The sequence below is a fragment of the Thalassophryne amazonica genome, chromosome 18, assembly GCF_902500255.1.
Source record: "Thalassophryne amazonica chromosome 18, fThaAma1.1, whole genome shotgun sequence".
NCBI lineage: Eukaryota > Metazoa > Chordata > Actinopteri > Batrachoidiformes > Batrachoididae > Thalassophryne > Thalassophryne amazonica.
Genome location: NC_047120.1, coordinates 67,727,554 through 67,750,410, shown reverse-complemented (window position 1 = coordinate 67,750,410; position 22,857 = coordinate 67,727,554). Strand labels below are relative to the sequence as shown.

Genomic DNA, 22,857 nt, shown 5'->3' with positions numbered 1-22,857 from the left:
AATCACGTGATTTTGTTGCAAAGTAACGTGGTCAAGTTCACCCTGCTCAGCGTGCTGCTGTCGTTGGAGCGACATTGTGGGATAACTCGCCGGACTACTTTCGCCTGCCCGAGCGCTGAATTTGCCGACATGAAAAGATGCTGCTGGATGAGTGTGAGTATTGACTTACGATCATTTAGGTGCAAAAACACACGAGATACACAAGTCCTTGTGCCAAATATACTCCTGATATTTTTCTTACCCATGAAAACGCACCGTCATCGCAGGTCTGGGAACTACTATTTGTGCAGGAATTTATCATGCACGTCGGCTGCGGGCGCGTACTAACACAATACCCACAAACTGGTTAGTTGTTTGGCCAAAACGAGAGCGTCCACTTTTAGCTTGCCATAAGTTAAGCTAGTGGCGTTCGTGAGAGTATGAGTTGTTTTCAACGTCGCCAGTCACGTGATGGTAGCAAAACCAAATCAAGTGTCGATATGCAGGCTTTTCTCGGTACATGTTTCGGAGCTTCAGTGTCAAGCTCGGTACATGTTTCGGAACTGTTAAGTGTAGGTGTTTAATTAATTTGGGGAGCCACAGTTTTATTTATTTTTTTTTTTATTCTGATCAAAGTAGATGGCTTTTTAATGAAAATGCGGGGTGAGACTGATTCGTAATTCGTTTAAAAAAATCGCTGCGATCTCTACTGTCAGGGTAAGTTTTGAGCAGCTTTAAGAGCCTCTGTCTTTGTTTCAGCCGGGCCTTGCCCCGCTGCTTATCGCGCTCCAATCTCTGGAAGATAAATATGATTTAATAACTTTTTTGCTTTATTATGAAATGTAGACAGCCAATAGAAAACTACAAATAACGCACGAGGCTATAAAAAGCAATTTTACAATTCGGCTTTGGTGTAATTCTCCAGAGAGCGCGTTCTAAACTAAAATTCGACACTTTTAAATGTGTGAAACTGGAAGCTGTTCGTGTCGCAGTCAGCTTGAACTTGTTGTCTGTAAAGTGCTATTTTATCACAATAATGCACTCATTTCGGTGTTAAATGATGCCGACTTTGCGTGTTATTACTGTGATTTCTATGTAAGACTTGTCAAGCCATATTTTTGTGATAGCTGGTTGTGTCAAACTGGAATGACTTAAAATCTAGAAAATGTTAAGGGAGTTTGGAGTTGTACCGGACCAGGCCTCGTTTAGCATCAATGACAGCTAGTCGTCTGGAAACGAACATCAGTTTTAATGCCATTTAGTGGTCGTATGAACTGAAACGCCTTAATTTGTCGTTTGTTTCTTTACTTGTCACCACTTGTGTGAACATAAATTAGCAGACTTGTCTCCAACGTCAAGCTAGTTGGTCAGTCAAGTTAGCTTAACTTTCTGCGTCTTAAAAAAAACATTTTCACAAGTAGAAAACGTTAAAATCCAACGTTTTACATCGAGAAACAACCCGTGGATTCTATTTAAGTACAAGTAAACCGATTTGCTACTCTAAAGCGTGGTGCTAAAACGGTTAATTGCCAGCAAATCAAATTAATCGTTATCAATCAAGAATTTCCATGGAATTTCATACCGGTTTTTTTCTTCAAGTTTTCTGTTTTTCTGATTTGTCACCCACTAAAATTAACCATTTCTATTGATGACATAATTAAACTTTTATGCAGTTGATAGACTATATGTTAACTTGCTTGTCTACAGTTGCCAAAATAATAAGAAAATTAGTCAACTATTTTAACTGATTCGTTTTACATCATTGATTGAGTTCCAGATATTTTCTGTTCCAGCTTCTACAATTTGACATATTACTATTATTGGCACAGTTACTTCAATTGAACGTTTAAAGCTACAGTATGTAGGATTTAGGAGCGTTTATTAGGAAAAATGCAATCTAGCATTCCTAACGGTCTGTCCATTCGTATAAAAACGGATCAGTTTTCACACGTTTAGAATGAACTAATAACTATGTGGAGGCCACGGTGTGCTTCTGTAGTCACATACTAGCTCAAAAGAGACATACTTGCTACATTTTTTTGGCATTTTGCAGTGTGGCCCCGAAGACTGAAGAAGAAAATTTTCAGCTCTTCTGTGAACATCTAGCACACCATTTAGTGGATTTCCTTCATCTTTTCATGTTGGCATGTAATTTAATAACACTGACCCCCAGTGGTTGGTGGTGATAGTGACATTTAGTACAATACAACCCCTGGCAATAATTATGGAATCACCGGCCTCGGAGGATGTTCATTCAGTTGTTTAATTTTGTAGAAAAAAAGCAGATCACAGACATGACACAAAACTAAAGTCATTTCAAATGGCAACTTCCTGCCTTTAAGAAACACTATAAGAAATCAGGAAAAATAATTGTGGCAGTCAGTAACGGTTACTTTTTTAGACCAAGCAGAGGGAAAAAAATATGGAGTCACTCAATTCTGAGGAATAAATTATGGAATCACCCTGTAAATTTTCATCCCCAAAACTAACCTGCATCAAATTAGATCTGCTCGTTAGTCTGCATCTAAAAAGGAGTGATCACACCTTGGAGAGCTGTTGCACCAAGTGGACTGACATGAATCATGGCTCCAACACGAGAGATGTCAATTGAAACAAAGGAGAGGATTATCAAACTCTTAAGAGGGTAAATCATCACGCAATGTTGCAAAAGATGTTGGTTGTTCACGGTCAGCTGGGTCTAAACTCTGGACCAAATACAAACAACATGGGAAGGTTGTTAAAGGCAAACATACTGGTAGACCAAGGAAGACATCAAAGCGTCAAGACGGAAAACTTAAAGCAGTATGTCTCAAAAATCGAAAATGCACAACAAAACAAATGAGGAATGAATGGGAGGAAACTGGAGTCAATGTCTGTGACCAAACTGTAAGAAACCGCCTAAAGGAAATGGGATTTACATACAGAAAGCTAAACGAAAGCCATCATTAACACCTAAACAGAAAAAAACAAGGTTACAATGGGCTAAGGAAAAGCAATCGTGGACTGTGGATGACTGGATGAAAGTCATATTCAGTGATGAATCTCGAATCTGCATTGGGCAAGGTGATGATGCTGGAACTTTTGTTTGGTGCCGTTCCAGTGAGATTTATAAAGATGACTGCCTGAAGAGAACATGTAAATTTCCACAGTCATTGATGATATGGGGCTGCATGTCAGGTAAAGGCACTGGGGAGATGGCTGTCATTACATCATCAATAAATGCACAAGTTTACGTTGATATTTTGGACACTTTTCTTATCCCATCAATTGAAAGGATGTTTGGGGATGATAATCATTTTTCAAGATGATAATGCATCTTGCCATAGAGCAAAAACTGTGAAAACATTCCTTGGAAAAAGACACATAGGGTCAATGTCATGGCCTGCAAATAGTCTGTATCTTAATCCAATTGAAAATCTTTGGTGGAAGTTGAAGAAAATGGTCCATGACAAGGCTCCAACCTGCAAATCTGATCTGGCAACAGCAATCAGAGAAAGTTGGAGACAGATTGATGAAGAGTACCATTTGTCACTCATTAAGTCCATGCCTCAGAGACTGCAAGTTGTTATAAAAGCCAGAGGTGGTGCAACAAAATACTAGTGATGTGTTGGAGCGTTCTTTTGTTTTTCATGATTCCATAATTTTTTCCTCAGAATTGAGTGATTCCATATTTTTTTCCCCTCTGCTTGGTCTAAAAAAAGTAACCATTACTGACTGCCACAATTTTTTTTCCTGATTTCTTATAGTGTTTCTTAAAGCCAGAAAGTTGCCATTTGAAATGACTTTAGTTTTGTGTCATGTCTGTGATCTGCTTTTTTTTTTTTTTTTCTACAAAATTAAACAACTGAATGAACATCCTCCGAGGCCAGTGATTCCATAATTTTTGCCAGGGGTTGTATAACGTTATGGTTTAAAAAATATATGGCTGTACATGAAAGTAGAATATTGACATACTTCAGAGCGCAGTGTTAACTCTAGTTTATTCCTTCTCTCCAACCACTGCAGTTGTTATGGAGCAACCTGGGAGTTTAGATGATCTACAGCCTGAAGATCTCTCCACCTCCAGCATCCCCACTGTGATTGACCTGACCAGGAAAGGCAAAGAATGTGTTTTGCGGATGATCAAGAACCCTGGTTGGTACCCAAATGCTGGGACCAACAAACCTGCGTTACCCTTCTCAGATACTGGCTCCACTGACATCACAGTCCAATCAGGGGATCAAATTCAGCCAGACAATGCCTTGTCCCAGACCACCGTCACCCTCTCCTACGTGAGCAGGTCTCACATTTTCTCCACTCATGACTCTCTCACTCAGCAGTCGCCGCTCTACAGTATACCCCCAATCAGCAAGTTCTCCACCCGTCCTTCTTGTGACTCAGAGAATGGGCTCAGGGAGACCGGCTATGCACCGAGCCAACACTATGTGGAGCAGGACAGTCCTATGGACCTCGCTAACCAAACAGAACTTTTTCAGTCCTGGTCTCAGACTCAGGTGGGACACAGGAACAAAGCTGGTTTACATGTAACACAGCAGCCTTATGAATTTAACGGTGTAGCCATTTCAAGTGATGGCGACGTGGATAAGCAGCTACAAGACAGAGAGGGTAGCAGTATTTTTCAGGATGTAGAAAACAGTGATAGTTTAGAGAATGGTCAAGGGGATAGCTGGTCGAGTTTAGAGGCCTATACCGAATCGTCACCAGAGACTCTCACACCCATCATGAGGGAGGAAGAGGACAGGCTGGACTCTCAAGTGGCCTTTCTCATCTCAAGGAATCAGGACTCCTCAAGCCTCCCAGACAAGATGGGAGCTAGCCGACTGTGTTCCCTGAGCAGGGACTACACCAGCCCTCTGGACGAGCCTGTTTCTCCCTCTGCCGCCTCAGTGGAGGATGTAGAGGATGTGTTCCTCCTGCCTCAAACCTCTAACTCACCCAGTGGTGACAACTCTGTTATAGAAACCTCTGATGATGCTGTGTGGAACAGCTGGAGTAAGGAAGGGACCATTCCGCTGGGTTCTTGTACCAGGGATAATCTGACAAGATTAGAGTCACAGGACAAGAATACGCTGCCAGTCCACAGAGGCAAGGCAGTCCTGGAGCCTCATCTTGACTTGGCAGAAGGTGTTTTTGCACCTGGGAAACCTGTAATCCCTTATTTGAACGGGAATGTAAAGGTATTACAGAGGACTCTACAAGAAAAGAAACTACCAGTGCGTTCTGGTAGAGGGACACGGTTAGAGGCAATAGTCATGAACTTAAATTCAAGGAGATATAAAGTTTCGGGGTGCATACAGACCAGTAAAGACACACAGACATCTCTGACTCCAGCTCCTGTTTCTGATGTAATTGGCCCAAAGAACCCAAAGAAGAAAGGGGGCATTAAGAAGAAGAAAAAGGCAGTAGCACGACCGAAAAGGGGTAAAACAAATAACAATAACACTGTCAAAAATTCTACCTCTGATTGCAAAGTCATTAAAACCCCAAAAATGCAGAGCTCTCAATTGGTTGTGCAGAAGAAGTCAAGAAGGAAAAGGGATAATTCACACCTAGAACACTCACCACAGACTGATCCTAGTAGTCTTGTAAACACAATATTAAAGAGGAAGCTTTCCCAAAAAGAGCCAGAGCAGATTTCTCACCCCAACTGCTCGCAGGTAGTTCACGTGGTAAGAACTTCCCAACCAGCAGTGAAACCTCCAAAGAAACACCAAGCCAAAGGCAAAACTTCAGGTAGCAAAATCACCCCCACTGCCAAGACGCTGGCGGCCCGCTGTCCCAAGAGGAGAAGGAAGAAACACAAACAGAGTCCTCCTTCTTCCTTATTTTCACCCAAGGAACCAGAAATCCGGTTAAAGTATGTGAACTACAAAGAGGAAAAAAGGGACCCGCGGTTGGACAATTTCTGCCCGTTCGTCCATGTGGAGCGTCATGAGTCATCGCCATCACTGTGCACCGTCATCAACTACCCCGAGGAGGTCCAGGCACAGCACAGGAAGGGCCAACAGCAGCCCTCCGGAGCCTATGTTTCTGCCATCATACCCAGCACTACTTGCCTTCAGATAGGCCGGGTGTCTATGCACAGTTGGCACCAGTGCTCGCTCGTCTGCTGCCTATGCGGGCGGTCAGCCAATGCCGTGGACTTGGGGGATCTCCATGGCCCGTACTACCCCAAGGGGTACCGACCCAAAGCTGAAACACCAGTTGGCAGGTTGAGTCTCAGAGATGTAGAGGACGAGTACAGCGACTCTGATTCGTCTTACTGCAGCGTTCGAGGCAGAGGGAGGAAGTGTGCACCATCATCGGCCTTGTGGCCTGTCAGGGCAGTTTCGCAGCCGACTAATAAAGTCGTCCTGGATAACAACTGGAGGACGAGCGGCAGGGATGGTACCAATGGCCCTGCAGTGACGCGGGCTCGCTGGGATCCCGGCGCGGCAGAGGACTGGTACAACCCCCCCGTGGTGCCTCTGGAGCCCTGTGAGTACTGGCTGCATGAAGACTGCGCCATTTGGACAGCAGGCGTGTTCCTTGTGAAAGGCAAAGTCTACGGTTTGGAGGAGGCGGTGAAGGTGGCCCAGGAAACGGTAACGCAAACTTGAAACTTAAATGCAGCTTCACGTTTCCATTTTTGTGCAAATTTGTGCTCTATTCCCGTCACGGCTACCTGTGACCAGTTTGACTGGATCAATGTGCAAAAAGATCCCTGGAGTTGACGTGAATAAATTGATTACAGTTTTAAAAATATATGTCTGATTGCTGCAGGCAGGTCTGCTGTTCTGATTAAGAATCTAATTCTGATTCCCAGATTTGAATTAATTAAATTTTAAACGGAGGGTTTAGTGACTCAGCAGAGAACGCGCTGCTGCCAAGTGGTTCCACTTATTCTCCAGTACATCAGGTTTTTACACATTACACGAGTAATACCGCTATGTTTGGACGACTTCACAGTTATTACATCGTAATCCTCCTCCTGCAGTTCTGATAAACCGACATGCAGCTTTAAGTTGTTTGCAGCTTTTTAGCTTCTGGGCATCAAGTTTGTTCTGGCTAAAGCCTGTTATTGTAATTTGTTGTTAATTTTATAAAAATGTGCACGAAAAAAAGTTCCTCTGGGGTGATGTTTACAAATGACTGATGAGCAGCAAATCGTCACATTTCGTAGCTGGAACTGGAGAGTATTTGGTCTTTGTACATATGAAATTAATTTAAGTGGATAGAATTGCGTGTTGTCGGCTGTTGTCTTTAATTCATGAAGTAATTGGACAAAGTTTAAGGATTCATACAGTCAAGCAGGGGGATGAACACATAAACATTTCCAAGTCACTGAACATGTCTTGAACTTAATTTATGTCAGTCATTAAGAAATAAACTGTATTATCATTATTATTATTATTATTATTATTACCCTTGTCTGTATATGTCGGTGTAGTCTGGGTCCCGGCCGTCTCAGTCCATAAAGGACGAGAAAAACAAATAACAAAAAAGTATTTGTGACGGGGAAAAGAAAGGAGACCACCAACACGCCCAGATGTCTCCTCAGCAGTTCTACTTCGGGAGCTTCTGTCTGTTTTAAAGCCACTTGCGCAGGAGAAAACTTCTTAAAAAAAAAAAAAAGTGAAATTTCAGGGACAGTTTGTCAGAAGGCACATGGGAGACTCGAGTCTAGATGTGAGCCAGACAGTCCACTGTGACATTATGAGTGACGATCTTTAAGAGCGCACTCATCACCTTGACCTGACAAAACCTTGAAAAATATCACCTATTAATAACATGAGTCCAACAGACAGAATAAAACAAACAAAATTTACAATTCTGATTTGTCTGCTGATATATGCATAAAAAATATCGACGATTTGTAATATTTTTATCAAACCCTGATGATAAAGAAATGTAATCCAGGCTTCGTGTTTTATTATAAATAAATATAACCACCAACTGCCATCACTCTCAGTGGCACTCACTATACTGCATCACACAGCACTTGCATAAACCTGACTTACTGTCTATTTTGGCCCCGCCTAGTTGCCAATACAGTGATTACGTGTTACATAAAATGCCCACTTTGACTAAAAATGAATGGCAGCTGGTCGCTTTGCCTCTGTCTTTTGTAGATAATGTGACCAAGGGGTGATGAGGTCCCAGCCATGTTTGAAATCATTGTAAATGATGCCATCAGCTCGCCCTCTGCTGGACAAACGACACATTAGCACCATTTCCAACACCAGGTGTTTTTCTGCATTGTTTATTTGGTAAAATAAGAGTTTTCATGTCTACAAAGAAATAACGCGGACGTCGATTATGTTGGTAAAATGCTCATATCGGCTGACGCTGACATTATTGGCCATGTGAGGTTCTGTTAAAAACCTTGTATTTAGTAAATCCTGAAGGTGAGAGTATGTCCTTTGTTGTGCGAGACGGCGCTTGTTAGTGACATGTAGTTGACTCTGGTGATTTTTGTTTTCTTTTTAGTTATGTTCGTTTTGCCGGTGCCACGGCGCCACGCTGGGCTGCTTCTTCAAAGCGTGCAACAGCAGTTATCACTACAGATGTGCTCTGGAGTCGGGTGAGTTCTGCTGCCTGAGCTGGAGGTCAAAGGGCAGCTGCTTATCTGGTTTGCTGAACACAGTCGCGCGTCTCTGCTTCACCTCTTATGGCATCCTGCGTCATACAGCCGCAGCTTTCTGCCACGTTCGCCTCAGTTGTTTTGTTCCGCTGCTGGCGTTCGCGCAGTTTGCCTGACGTTTGCTTCCTGTTCCCACAGGCTGTGTTCTCATCGAAGAAAATTTCTCCATGAAGTGTCCAAAGCACAAGGTACCGAGTAACCGTTAGATCAGATGCCTGAAGCGTTTAGCAATGAGCTAAATCTCTGCTTTTTAATCCCGCCTCCTTCCGTAGAGCAAGATCTTCAAAGCCCCTCAAGGAAGCCGGTGGGACGGCAGGTGACGGAGTGAGAAGACCTCATGAAGAGGGAGAACATCCAAAGTGAGTCTTCCAGCTGGAACGCCCGTCTGTGACGTTCCGGTCGGCTACAGGCTGTTTGATCGAGTGCATCTGTCAGGATGGGAATTGATCATATTTCTATTGGTCTCTTCTTGTTATGGGTCCAGTTCTGTACCGGTTCCTGATCCGTTTCCTGTCTGGAGCCCTGACAACCTGCAGCTGTTTTTGTGGTTGTAGATGCAGTTTGAGGTTTTCAGACAAACATGCTGCCCTTCATAATGTCTGAGACACGTGTTCATCACTTTTTACCAAAACTGGAGCAACTTTAACCTTTGATCTCGTACAAACTGAAATCCACCTTTGTCACTATTTTTGCTGTTTTTACCCCATAACTCCAAAACATTCAGTCATACGTAGTCCAAACTGATCAGACTTTTCAATATGGTCAGAGCATTTTTTAAATTTTGATCCCTGTGTAATTCTTCAGTGACTCCCACCTGGCTACAGCTGCCACCCTGGATGACAACCACGGTGCACTCCGGCTCATTTAGTGTTGCTTAGTCCTCTTGAATGGTACTGATTTGGTCAAAATTGACTAGTGGACTGTTTAGTTCTGTAATCTGGATTAAAGTTCAATCATTTAGATCAAAGAAAAGCTATCAGAATCAAAGGTCAGGGAATGTGATTAAAGTTCAGGATCTTATTTTGATCATTTGGACCAAAGAGGAAGAGTTGGGATCAAAGTTCTGCAATCACATCAGATGTTAACACTCAAGATCAGTGTTCAGTAATATGGATCAAAGAGGTGCAATCAGGATCAGAATTCAGGAAACCAATTCCATGCTTACCATTCACCATCAAAGATCAGTGCTCAGGACCAAAGAGCAGCAGTCGGGTTCAAAGGTTAGGGAATGGGGTCAAAGATCAGCCATTTCCAACAAAGGTCAGTGTTCAATATCTGCATTCAATAACCTGGATCAAAGAGGAGCAGTAAGGATTAGTTGTCAGGAAACAGGATTGAAAGTTCAATAACCGTGATTCAAGAGCTGCAATCAGGGTCAAAGTTAAGCAATCGCCATCACAATTAAATGGTCAGGATCGAAGTTCAATAATCGTGATTCAATAGGTGCAGTTGGGAGGAAAGTCCAGGCACAATGTTCAAAACTCAAGAATATGATCAAAGAATAATGATTAGCATCAGTGTCCAGCTGTCAAAGTCAAAGGTCAGCATTTGTCATGGAAGGTCAGGATTAAAGTTCATCTGAAATAATCCAAGATCAGTAATCATGATATGAAATGGCAAGATCAAAGGTAAATGATCATCATTGGGCACATGGATGAGGTTAGCGTGTTAGCTCAAGAAAAGTCAAATTTGCTATGTTGATGTAAAAAAAAAATATTGAAGTACTAAATCTGGTAAATTTCTTCTAAATGTCGTTCTGCCTGTCCAGGAAATGAACACACACTAAGCCTAAAATGTGGGGATCTGTCTACTTCCTGAAACACTTGATGTTCAGATGTTTATCTGTTTCTTTCCCCTGCAGGTTTTTGCCCCTCTGCCTTCCGCTGGTAACCATGGCGACTGTGGACCAGGGTCGTTTTTGACTGACAGCTTGCTCCGTAAACCTTAACTTCACCCTGCACTCTCAAGCTGCTGCCTGATGCCAACAGTGCCATCGTGTGGAGGAAACCTGCTCTGAAGTGATGCTGAGTTTGTCTTATGGTTTGCTTTGTCGTTATTTATACGCCTTTTTTTTTAATAATGGACTTAAATGATGAAAGTATTTAATTTTTTGGGATTGTTGGTTTTATTTATTACTGTACTGATTGGATGCTTTAGCAGCAGGTTTGTGTGTTTTTAAGTTATTGGTGAAACAGTTTGTTGTTGAGATTAAGGAGCCGGTCACTCTGTCAGGGTCCCACCTCCGCGCCCTGTGGGAGGAACTTCTCCCCACGTCATACGCTGCAGGTCGTAGGCACCAAACTCTTCCCCCAGTTGCCTGCGTGAAGATGACGTTTTTACCGGAACGGTGTCTGTTTGAATGTATTTCCTCGTAGAAGCACTTTGCGACCGCACTGCACATGTCCTCCGTCCCGCCGTCACTCTGCTCCAATGGCCACCGGGTACCGCTAAAAAAGAAATTACATCCCGATAAGAAGTGGGAACGCTGGAATCATGTCGACTGTTAGGCTACATGTGAGGGGAACATTTTAATTGCTGGGTTTCTGGTGGGTTAGCGTAAACCGAACCCTCGGCCGTCCAACATACACAAAAACAAAAAAACCTCTGTAGGCTTCTGTTCTTCACCAATACAACAACAACAAAAAAACAGACTGAGTTTTAAAAGGGAAAAATCACACAAACAGGATGTATTTTCACTTCAGACAGCAGGGGGTGCTGTGTTGTTCACAAGCCAATAACTAGTCAGTGTTTGAATATTGAGGCACTTTACGGGCCAAACAGTTAAACAAACTGGGATTAGAAACGAACATGCTGCCTTCTGTCTGAAGTCTCGAGTTTTTTGGGGGATTTCTGGTGAACATTTATCTTCTCAGCTTTGCACAGTGGGAACATTTCCCCTGATTTTAGACTGACAGGATGATCCACAGTCCGGCTGTGGATCTGGTTTTCATTTCTGCTTCATGATTTTAGCCTAAACTCAGTTTGTTTTTGTTTTTTTTGTTTTTTTTATTTATCTGACAAGGCTGAATGAGAGGAATAGAATTAGTTTTGTGACGTTGTGGTGACTGACGCTGGCTCACCTGAACCCTGGGACCCGTGTGACCTGCTCCCTGAGGTCTGCTGACTTGTTGAGTCGGGGTCCTGCCTGTTTGGCTGCAGCCTTTTCCGTTTCTGGTTTCGAGGAAAGTCGAGGCCAAGCATCTTCGTGTAATTCTGTGTAGCACCAGTAGAGGCAGTATCAGTCATGCAGCTGGCAGACTTGCACTCCTCAGCTTCGGGCGCCTTAGGCCCTATTTTGACGATCTTCTGCACACAGTCTCTGGTTCAAACCATAAGCCAAAGCTCGCTAAGGGGACATTTATCATATTCCATTAGCATTTACTTTTAGTTCAATAGTTTATAGTTCTGGTTCTTTGTGTAAACAAGCAGAGGGCACACGTGTCGTGAACCCGCATATGTCAGATGCATCTGCATGTTGCACTGTATAAATACCAGAACAGCTGTGGGCTTGACCTCAGATCAGGGTTTTTTGTTGGACTGTGGTGCAGTCGCTTTCTGCTGCCACACGATGGCAGTGCTGCAGCACTGTGACTTAACTACGCTGCTCGTGGATTCAGTTCTTCCCACTACGGCACTCTGTGTGCCACTTTGCAGCTAAGGCCCCGCATCTGTTAGCATTCGTGCCATCTGTATTTGTTGTATTTTATTGCAATATTGTTTTTAGACAAGCAGCTTGAATTATAACTGCTATAAATTTTTTTATGAGTTTGTTTTTAAAACTACAAGCGGTTGTGTGCGTTCTCCCAAACAGAACTTTTTGAATATGTTTGTTTGTCTGTGTGAAAATCTCAGGGCTGAATCTCAGAAAACACTTCATATTTTTTATGAGTCAATTCTTGTGTTCGTCCCACGCTGACCAGAGCCGGTTCACACCGACATCACATTCCTGCTCTGCCGGCGCGTCTGTCAGAGCCGCGTTTCCCTTCAGACTGCCAGCGTGTCAGTGGCTTTCTCTTTTCTTTTTCTTTTTTTTTTAAACTGTGTGGAGCATCATAAGTGATGTGTTTGTCAAAATAAATATTTTGTTTCAAAATTGAGATGTTTTTTTTTTTTCTGACTGAAAAACTAGAATCGGAAGGTTTTGTGGTCAATAGTTGGACTGTGTGATACGACTGCAGATGACAAAGGCAACAAGTTGACCTTCAGCCACCACGTGCTGGTTTCAAAAGGTCAATGTCACAGAGGTCATACTCGTACCGCCGGCGACAGAAAGGACGGCACACATCCTTAAAATTACTTTTTCTTCTAATTGTACACTTTGATCCTGAGCGTTTTGTGTGACTGAAGGTGTTCCTGAAAACATCTCAATAACTTGATCGGTGTGATGTCTGTTGTGCCGTTCGTCCATGACCGTCACCCTGTGCAAGGATCTGGACACAGTTCCTGGAAGCTGAAAACATTCCAGTTCTTGCACGGCCAGCACACTCACGTCTCCCATTGAGCATGTTTGGGATGCTCTGAATCGGCGTATACGACAGCGTGTTCCAGTTCCTGCCAGTATCCAGTAACGTCACACAGCCATCGAAGAGGAGTGGACCAACACTCCACAGACCACAGTCAACAACCTGATCAACTCTGTGTAGGAGATATGTTGCAAGACTCTACATTTCAGAGTGGCCTTTTATTGTGGCCAGCCTAAGGCACACCTGTGCCGTAATCATGCTGTCTAATCAGCATCTTGATGTGCCACACCTGTGAGGTGGGATGGATTATCTCAGCAAAGGAGAAGTGCTCAGTGATAGATTTGTGAACAATATTTGAGAGAAATGGTCTTCTGTGTATATAGAAAATGTTTTCGATCTTTGAGTACACCTCGTGAAAAATGGCAGCAAAAACAAGTGTTTATATTTTTGTTCTGTGTGTGTGTGTGTTAGTACGGGTACATGTACTTAGACCACATCCAGGGCACCTCCAAACGTGGGAGTCAACAGACAAACACCAAGTTTTGGATCAAACCTGAATCTGGCGTCTCATGGAGCAGGACCAAGTCAGTGACGCCTTCTGATGGAAAAAAAAAAAAATCAAACACATTTCACCAAAGAAAGAAGATAAAATTATAAAAATGTCCAGAAGTTCTACAGTTCTGGTCCAAATGTAGCAGATGGTGGAGGAGAACCAGGACTCAATGACACCTCTGTGACTTCACAGGACGGGACCAAGCAATCAGTTCTCCAAGAACCCAAACAAAACTCTGACCAACATTCTCATTTGATCTCATTTTATTGACTAAAATCTCAGGTTACAGGAAGACGGTTTGTATTGCAAAGACAGAACCAGGTACGAGTTCTCATGCTGTGGTCGTCCACTCAGAGTCCACTACAGTGACGATGCTGTGAATCCCATGCGTGGACTGATAGACACTGAAGCTGTCCACTCTGTGGGTCAGGCAGCGGATTCTGAATTTAAAATTAGCCCAATAACCTCATGGGGTTGAGTTTTGTTTTTTTGTTTTTTTCCTGGATACGTTCTGGCTCGATGGATGTTTTGATGCACTTTAGGTTGAGATGAAACAAAAGTGTGATAATGCTCCAGTTAATGAGCTGAGGTCATTAATTATCCAAGTACAAATTCTGCACGTATTTATGAAATATTGTTTCAGAATTAGGGAAAAGGTTTGCATTAAGATGATATATTATACTTGGCTTATGTTTAATTCTAGACTTAATCACACACATATATATACAACCCCTGGCAAAAATTATGGAATCACCGGCCTCGGAGGATGTTCATTCAGTTGTTTAATTTTGTAGAAAAAAAAGCAGATCACAGACATGACACAAAACTAAAGTCATTTCAAATGGCAACTTTCTGGCTTTAAGAAACACTATAAGAAATCAAGAAAAAAAATTGTGGCAGTCAGTAACGGTTACTTTTTTAGACCAAGCAGAGGGAAAAAATATGGAATCACTCAATTCTGAGGAAAGAATTATGGAATCACCCTGTAAATTTTCATCCCCAAAACTAACACCTGCATCAAATCAGATCTGCTTGTTAGTCTGCATCTAAAAAGGAGTGATCACACCTTGGAGAGCTGTTGCACCAAGTGGACTGACATGAATCATGGCTCCAACACGAGAGATGTCAACTGAAACAAAGGAGAGGATTATCAAACTTAAAAGAGGGTAAATCATCACGCAATGTTGCAAAAGATGTTGGTTGTTCACAGTCAGCTGTGTCTAAACTCTGGACCAAATACACTCAACAAAAATATAAACGCAACACTTTTGGTTTTGCTCCCATTTTGTATGAGATGAACTCAAAGATCTAAAACTTTTTCCACATACACAATATCACCATTTCCCTCAAATATTGTTCACAAACCAGTCTAAATCTGTGATAGTGAGCACTTCTCCTTTGCTGAGATAATCCATCCCACCTCACAGGTGTGCCATATGAAGATGCTGATTAGACACCATGATTAGTGCACAGGTGTGCCTTAGACTGTCCACAATAAAAGGCCACTCTGAAAGGTGCAGTTTTATCACACAGCACAATGTCACAGATGTCGCAAGATTTGAGGGAGCGTGCAATTGGCATGCTGACAGCAGGAATGTCAACCAGAGCTGTTGCTCGTGTATTGAATGTTCATTTCTCTACCATAAGCCGTCTCCAAAGGCATTTCAGAGAATCTGGCAGTACATCCAACCAGCCTCACAACCGCAGACCACGTGTAACCACACCAGCCCAGGACCTCCACATCCAGCATGTTCACCTCCAAGATCGTCTGAGACCAGCCACTCGGACAGCTGCTGAAACAATCGGTTTGCATAACCAAAGAATTTCTGCACAAACTGTCAGAAACTGTCTCAGGGAAGCTCATCTGCATGCTCGTCGTCCTCATTGGGGTCTCGACCTGTCTCCAGTTCGTCGTCGTAACCGACTTGAGTGGGCAAATGCTCACATTCGCTGGCGTTTGACACGTTGGAGAGGTGTTCTCTTCACGGATGAATCCCGGTTCACACTGTTCAGGGCAGATGGCAGACAGCGTGTGTGGCATCGTGTGGGTGAGCAGTTTTCTGATGTCAATGTTGTGGATTGAGTGGCCCATTGTGGCGGTGGGGTTATGGTATGGGCAGGCGTCTGTTATGGACGAAGAACACAGGTGCATTTTATTGATGGCATTTTGAATGCACAGAGATACCGTGACGAGATCCTGAGGCCCATTGTTGTGCCAATCCAAGAACATCACCTCATGTTGCAGCAGGATAATGCACGGCCCCATATTGCAAGGATCTGTACACAATTCTTGGAAGCCGAAAATGTCCCAGTTCTTGCATGGCTGGCATACTCACCGGACATGTCACCCATTGAGCATGTTTGGGATGCTCTGGACCGGCGTATACGACAGCATGTACCAGTTCCTGCCAATATCCAGCAACTTCACACAGCCATTGAAGAGGAGTGGACCAACATTCCACAGGCCACAATTGACAACCTGATCAACTCTATGCGAAGGAGATGTGTTGCACTGCATGAGGCAAATGGTGGTCACACCAGATACTGACTGGTATCCCCCCCCCCCCCCCAATAAACAAAACTGCACCTTTCAGAGTGGCCTTTTATTGTGGACAGTCTAAGGCACACCTGTGCACTAATCATGGTGTCTAATCAGCATCTTGATATGGCACACCTGTGAGGTGGGATGGATTATCTCAGCAAAGGAGAAGTGCTCACTATCACAGATTTAGACTGGTTTGTGAACAATATTTGAGGGAAATGGTGATATTGTGTATGTGGAAAAAGTTTTAGATCTTTGAGTTCATCTCATACAAAATGGGAGCAAAACCAAAAGTGTTGCATTTATATTTTTGTTGAGTGTACAAACAACATGGGAAGGTTGTTAAAGGCAAACATACTGGTAGACCAAGGAAGACATCAAAGCGTCAAGACAAAATTTAAAGCAATATGTCTCAAAAATCGAAAATGCACAACAAAACAAATGAGGAACGAATGGGAGGAAACTGGAGTCAACGTCTGTGACCGAACTGAAAGAAACCGCCTAAAGGAAATGGGATTTACATACAGAAAAGCTAAACGAAAACCATCATTAACACCTAAACAGAAAAAAACAAGGTTACAATGGGCTAAGGAAAAGCAATCGTGGATGCTGGAACTTTTGTTTGGTGCCGTTCCAGTGAGATTTATAAAGATGACTGCCTGAAGAGAACATGTAACTTTCCACAGTCATTGCTGATATGGGGCTGCATGTCAGGTAAAGGCACTGGGGAGATGGCTGTCATTACATCATCAATAATTGCACAAGTTTACGTTGATATTTTGGACACTTTTCTTATCCCATCAATTGAAAGGATGTTTGGGGATGATGAAATCATTTTTCAAGATGATAATGCATCTTGCCATAGAGCAAAAACTGTGAAAACATTCCTTGCAAAAAGACACATAGGGTCAATGTCATGGCCTGCAAATAGTCTGGATCTTAATCAATTGAAAATCTTTGGTGGAAGTTGAAGAAAATGGTCCATGACAAGGCTCCAACCTGCAAAGCTGATCTGGCAACAGCAATCAGAGAAAGTTGGAGCCAGATTGATGAAGAGTACTGTTTGTCACTCATTAAGTCCATGCCTCAGAGACTGCAAGCTGTTATAAAAGTCAGAGGTGGTGCAACAAAATACTAGTGATGTGTTGGAGCGTTCTTTTGTTTTTCATGATTCCATAATTTTTTCCTCAGAATTGATTCCATATTTTTTTCCCCTCTGCTTGGTCTAAAAAAGTAACCGTTACTGACTGCCACAATTTTTTTTCCTGATTTCTTATAGTGTTTCTTAAAGCCAGAATGCTGCCATTTGAAATGACTTCAGTTTTGTGTCATGTCTGTGATCTGCTTTTTTTCTACAAAATTAAACAACTGAATGAACATCCTCCGAGGCCGGTGATTTCATAATTTTTGCCAGGGGTTGTGTGTATATATATATATATATATATATATGTGTGTGTGTGTGACTGAATCCAGGGCCGATCCAGATCTACATTCAGGAAGTTCATTGAGATAATGAGACAAAATACTAATTAAATTTTAAGACCACCTAATAATTATGAGCAAAACTGTTCAAAAGTAACATGGTGTCTTATTATTATTACAAATGGCACAAACAACACTCCATAAAATAATATTCCCACACATGGCGTGAATGGCACTCCGTAGAGTCTGCAGCTGGCCGAGGAAAGGAAAGAGAACCCGTGTTTGCTCGGAGTCGTCGGGCTGCTGATGAGGTCAGAGATTGTCACAAGATCTGTGGTCATTTGCCGGCTGATCGGGGAGTAGCTTTGTCCAAACGGCTGATGTGAGGGTCCAAGCTGAGGCCACCAATAAACAAGCAGCTCATCTACATCTACAAGGTGCTACAGCTTTTCACAATAAGAGCTTCAGCACACACACGCGCACAGGTTCACACAAATTTATGCCTGAATAATTCAACACAAAGGGCCCATTCCTACAAATCAAATTGTCATATTTGCAAGTTTAAAGAAAATTCTGTTTAGCTTGATTTTATTTTCATTTTTTTAAAACGCAACAAAATGTCCACGTCTGACTTATTATTTCACTCAAGCTGGCAAAAACCTCTAAAAAATAGCTAATTTATTTTCCTACATGTAATATTAAATTCAGGCATCTCGCTCTGTGGGATCATGCTTTTTTTCACCCTCGTTCCTGCATGTGGTGAAAAATGACTACACACAACATTAATACACAGAGTCAACACACTTCATAAAAACACATTATTGTTCTGATTTTTTTTTTCTTTTCTTTTTTAGCCCTAGGATGTCTCGAGATCACAAATGCAATATTCACTCTGAGAAATAATGCAAAGAATTGTGGCGTGGCAAAAAAAAAAAAAATTCACATCACAATTTTTTTTTTTTTTTTTTTTTGTTAAGACGGTTCAAATTTACATGAAGGTAAGTTTGAGCTACACATCATGCAGTTTATAAAATGTGACTGATGCACATCGTCTGTTTCTGTGCCTGAATTAATGTTAAATGGATTTTTAGCATTCACAGCATCTGTACAAACAGAATTTCAACACTGTAGATTTTTTTTTTTTTCCATTGAGGAAGAAGAGATGTTTGATGAAAAACAGAGACCAGAAATTATTCCATCTGATAGAAAGAAAAGCAAAAATTTACAGCGACTGATAGAAATATATACAACAGCCAACTGAAGATGGGTACGAGAAAGTCAAACCAGAATTAAAACAACTTTACAAAAACTAATAGAAAAAATATACTGTCGTCTTTAAATTTGAAATAAATAACAAAAATTTTTAAAGCAAAATAAAGGTAATTCTTTTTCTTTTGGAGTCGTACACAGATACAATTTCACATGTTATACATGAAAAACCACTTGTTTTAATCAGACAAGGTTTTTCCTTGAAGTCTTTTTTTTTTAAGTCAGCTTCAAAAATACAAATCATCTTCTTGGCGTCTCTTGGTTCCATCAAAAGTCCCATTCAGAAGAAATCTTTTTTCTTTTTTGCTGGAAGTATTGCTTTAAGAAATACATTTTTGTCATCTTGTCAAATGGTGGGAGTGATAAAAGTCACGGGTGGAAGTAGATTTTTTTTTTTGTTTTTTTTTAGGTCATTTCAGCCATTTATGACCATTTAAAATATGAAGATAAGTTGCCGTTGCTGGTCACACTAGACAGTTGGCAGCAAATTTAGAGAACAATTTTCAGTTCATTTCAATGAAATTCACCAAAATAAGTCAATTTACTTGGCGATAAACTATTGGCTCAAGTGATTATTATTTACATTTGGCTTTTAGTTCACCGCCAGCGAACTGACTTGAAAATTAGCATGAATGTTGAGTTACTGTTTAAATTGGAGATGGTTATTTACATTAGTCCAACTTTATTAAACTTTGCTCCAGCAGGTCAATAAAAAATACTTTCCTTTGAATTAACATTTTTCTTATTCTCCAGGTAGCACCTTAGCCAGCTCTCTTAGCTGCTATCTACCTAAGAGAGCACATATTTAAGCATGCCTAAGCGGCACCCCAGAACATGTTAAAACAATGAGAATATCCATATTTGGGTTTTTAGTCTTTTGGGTACATATCTGACTTGATAAGGTTTAAGCGCAGACTGTAATCTTGGCCATCCAGCTAACATGGCTAGCTAGTTTTAAAATGAACTTTTTGAACAAATTTTATTGGTTGTACTGTATATTCTGTTTTGCCTGAATACAAAACCAAGAAAAAAAAATGGGGCAAACAGACAAGTTGAAGGAAAACCTGAATAAATAAGCGGTGAAACACCATAAATGTCCCCATCTACAGGACACGAGTTACTGAATGTCTGACGAGTAAGAAAATGACAGGAATTGTACAACCCCTGGCAAAAATTGTGGAATCACCGGCCTCGGAGGATGTTCATTCAGTTGTTTAATTTTGTAGAAAAAAAAGCAGATCACAGACATGACACAAAACTAAAGTCATTTCAAATGGCAACTTTCTGGCTTTAAGAAACACTATAAAAAATCAGGAAAAATAATTGTGGCAGTCAGTAACGGTTACTTTTTTAGACCAAGCAGAGGGAAAAAATTATGGAATCACTCAATTCTGAGGAATAAATTATGGAATCACCCTGTAAATTTTCATCCCCCAAACTAACAAACAGTACTCTTCATCAATCTGGCTCCAACTTTCTCTGATTGCTGTTGCCAGATCAGCTTTGCAGGTTGGAGCCTTGTCATGGACCATTTTCTTCAACTTCCACCAAAGATTTACAATTGGATTAAGATACAGACTATTTGCAGGCCATGACATTGACCCTATGTGTCTTTTTGCAAGGAATGTTTTCACAGTTTTTGCTCTATGGCAAGATGCATTATCATCTTGAAAAATGATTTCATCATCCCCAAACATCCTTTCAATTGATGGGATAAGAAAAGTGTCCAAAATATCAACGTAAACTTGTGCATTTATTGATGATGTAATGACAGCCATCTCCCCAGCGCCTTTACCTGACATGCAGCCCCATATCAATGACTGTGGAAATTTACATGTTCTCTTCAGGCAGTCATCTTTATAAATCTCATTGGAACGACACCAAACAAACGTTCCAGCATCATCACCTTGCCCAATGCAGATTCGAGATTCATCAATGAATATGACTTTCATCCAGTCATCCACAGTCCACGATTGCTTTTCCTTAGCCCATTGTAACCTTGTTTTTTTCTGTTTAGGTGTTAATGATGGCTTTCGTTTAGCTTTTCTGTATGTAAATCCCATTTCCTTTAGGCGGTTTCTTACAGTTCGGTCACAGACGTTGACTCCAGTTTTCTCCCATTCGTTCCTCATTTGTTTTGTTGTGCATTTTCGATTTTTGAGACATACTGCTTTAAGTTTTCTGTCTTGACGCTTTGATGTCTTCCTTGGTCTACCAGTATGTTTGCTTTTAACAACCTTCCCATGTTGTTTGTATTTGGTCCAGAGTTTAGACACAGCTGACTGTGAACAACCAACATCTTTTGCAACATTGCGTGATGATTTACCATCTTTTAAGAGTTTGATAATACTCTCCTTTGTTTCAAATGACATCTCTCGTGTTGGAGCCATGATTCATGTCAGTCCACTTGGTGCAACAGCTCTCCAAGGTGTGATCACTCCTTTTTAGATGCAGACTAACGAGCAGATCTGATTTGATGCAGGTGTTAGTTTTGGGGATGAAAATTTACAGGGTGATTCCATAATTTATTCCTCAGAATTGAGTGAGTCCATATTTTTTTTCCCTCTGCTTGGTCTAAAAAAGTAACCATTACTGACTGCCACAATTTTTTTCCCTGGTTTCTTATAGTGTTTCTTAAAGCCAGAAAGTTGTCATTTGAAATGACTTTAGTTTTGTGTCATGTCTGTGATCTGCTTTTTTTTTTACAAAATTAAACAACTGAATGAACATCCTCCGAGGCCGGTGATTCCATAATTATTGGCAGGGGTTGTACTACGGTCTTTGTAGTCATCACTGCATGTGATTTAATGAGGTATTAGCACAGACAGCTAGCTTGGCAACCCAGCTAACTTGGCTAGCGAGCTTTAAAAACAACTTGAGTTCATTTGAGAACAGGAAATGTATCCACGACATTATCTGAGGGATTATCTTTTGGAATAATGATGTTCTGTGTCTTTAGTCGGATTCCAGACTTGTAGAATCGATGCCGTGTTGCAATGAAGCTGTTGTGGCACAATGCCATAGTTTGATGTTGGTTTTTCAATAGGTGTTAGCATTTGGCTGCTAACTAGTTTACTACAAAATTTAATCTTGCAGTTGTCACATTAGAGATCGGTGTATGTTGATTAAATTCACATTAATGACACAAAATCCCTAAGCTTGAAGCGCTCTCCAAACATATTAATGCAATTTGTGCTAAAAATTGTGACTGCGGCCTGAGCCGAGGTCATACTGTATGTACAAATCGGCAACGCGGTATATCGCAATGTTCGGGACAAGAAGATTAATGGGACACGTCACCGCCGGTGGATTTAAATATCTAATGTTGCAACAAGTTATTGAGAAAATAATGAACAGGGTCGCAGCCTAACAATAACCAGGGAACATGTTAATTTTTATTTCTTGCAACAAGCACAATATGCTTATCTTAGTGCAAGCTTCATAACTAGCCAAGTTAGCTGGCTTGGTGAGTCGTGGCAAAGACGGGGACAGACTTGATAACTTGCTAGCTTGTGTGTTCAAGATAATAACTTAACGATTATTTGCAGGGAACATATTTTACTATTTTGTTTTAAACTTTATAGCAGACTATAAATCATATCCAATTATTCACAGTTTGCACTTTAGTAGAACATGCTACGCTAACATGCTAGCAGCCATTCAGGGTGACAGGGGAGGGGTCCACTGGTCCTCAGGTCCACTGGTTCTAACCTCCTTATATTAATTGATGATGTATATTACAACCACAAGTTGATTTTAAAGTTCAGTTTACAAAAATAAAATGTGATTCTGTTGACATACTCCATGAATATCCTTTAACTGTACTGTTATCTATAAATCTGTTGAATTCAAAATCAACAAATAATGGTAATTCACCACAAATAAATGTCTTCTTTTTTTAATTGTCAGATTTCTCTAACATTACTTAACCTACTTTAGTGCAACATATAACCTACCACAAATGTAAAAACAACTTCAACATGCTCTCCTTAATACTTGGACTAGG

The 22,857-nt window shown here is 41.3% G+C and overlaps 1 protein-coding gene and 1 long non-coding RNA gene across 2 annotated transcripts; one reads left to right on the top strand and one right to left on the bottom strand.

The window, feature by feature from the left end:
- The first annotated feature begins 513 nt into the window (after nucleotides 1-513).
- si:dkey-94l16.4 (retinoic acid-induced protein 1) lies at nucleotides 514-10,789 on the top strand. The gene is made up of 6 exons (XM_034193252.1): nucleotides 514-696; nucleotides 3,985-6,563; nucleotides 8,449-8,542; nucleotides 8,741-8,790; nucleotides 8,875-8,961; nucleotides 10,464-10,789. Exons 2-5 carry the CDS (start codon nucleotides 3,990-3,992, stop codon nucleotides 8,920-8,922), a joined length of 2,766 nt encoding a protein of 921 aa, XP_034049143.1. The 5' UTR covers nucleotides 514-696; nucleotides 3,985-3,989; the 3' UTR covers nucleotides 8,923-8,961; nucleotides 10,464-10,789.
- A 708-nt stretch (nucleotides 10,790-11,497) lies between these two features.
- On the bottom strand, nucleotides 11,498-16,828 carry LOC117530400. Its single transcript, XR_004566355.1, has 3 exons — nucleotides 16,817-16,828; nucleotides 11,622-11,773; nucleotides 11,498-11,578 (listed from the first exon to the last, which is right to left on the bottom strand). It is a non-coding gene; the product is annotated as an uncharacterized LOC117530400 (long non-coding RNA).
- Nucleotides 16,829-22,857: the final 6,029 nt, after the last annotated feature.

What these genes read in the sequence shown, in the direction of transcription:
- si:dkey-94l16.4 (XM_034193252.1), top strand. Translation starts at nt 3,990, where the DNA reads ATGGAGCAACCTGGGAGTTTAGATGATCTACAGCCTGAAGATCTCTCC. An exon ending in TGAAGGTGGCCCAGGAAACG is followed by an intron (nt 6,564 to 8,448) that starts GTAACGCAAACT and finishes TTTTCTTTTTAG; the next exon opens with TTATGTTCGTTTTGCCGGTG. An exon ending in TGAAGTGTCCAAAGCACAAG is followed by an intron (nt 8,791 to 8,874) that starts GTACCGAGTAAC and finishes CTCCTTCCGTAG; the next exon opens with AGCAAGATCTTCAAAGCCCC.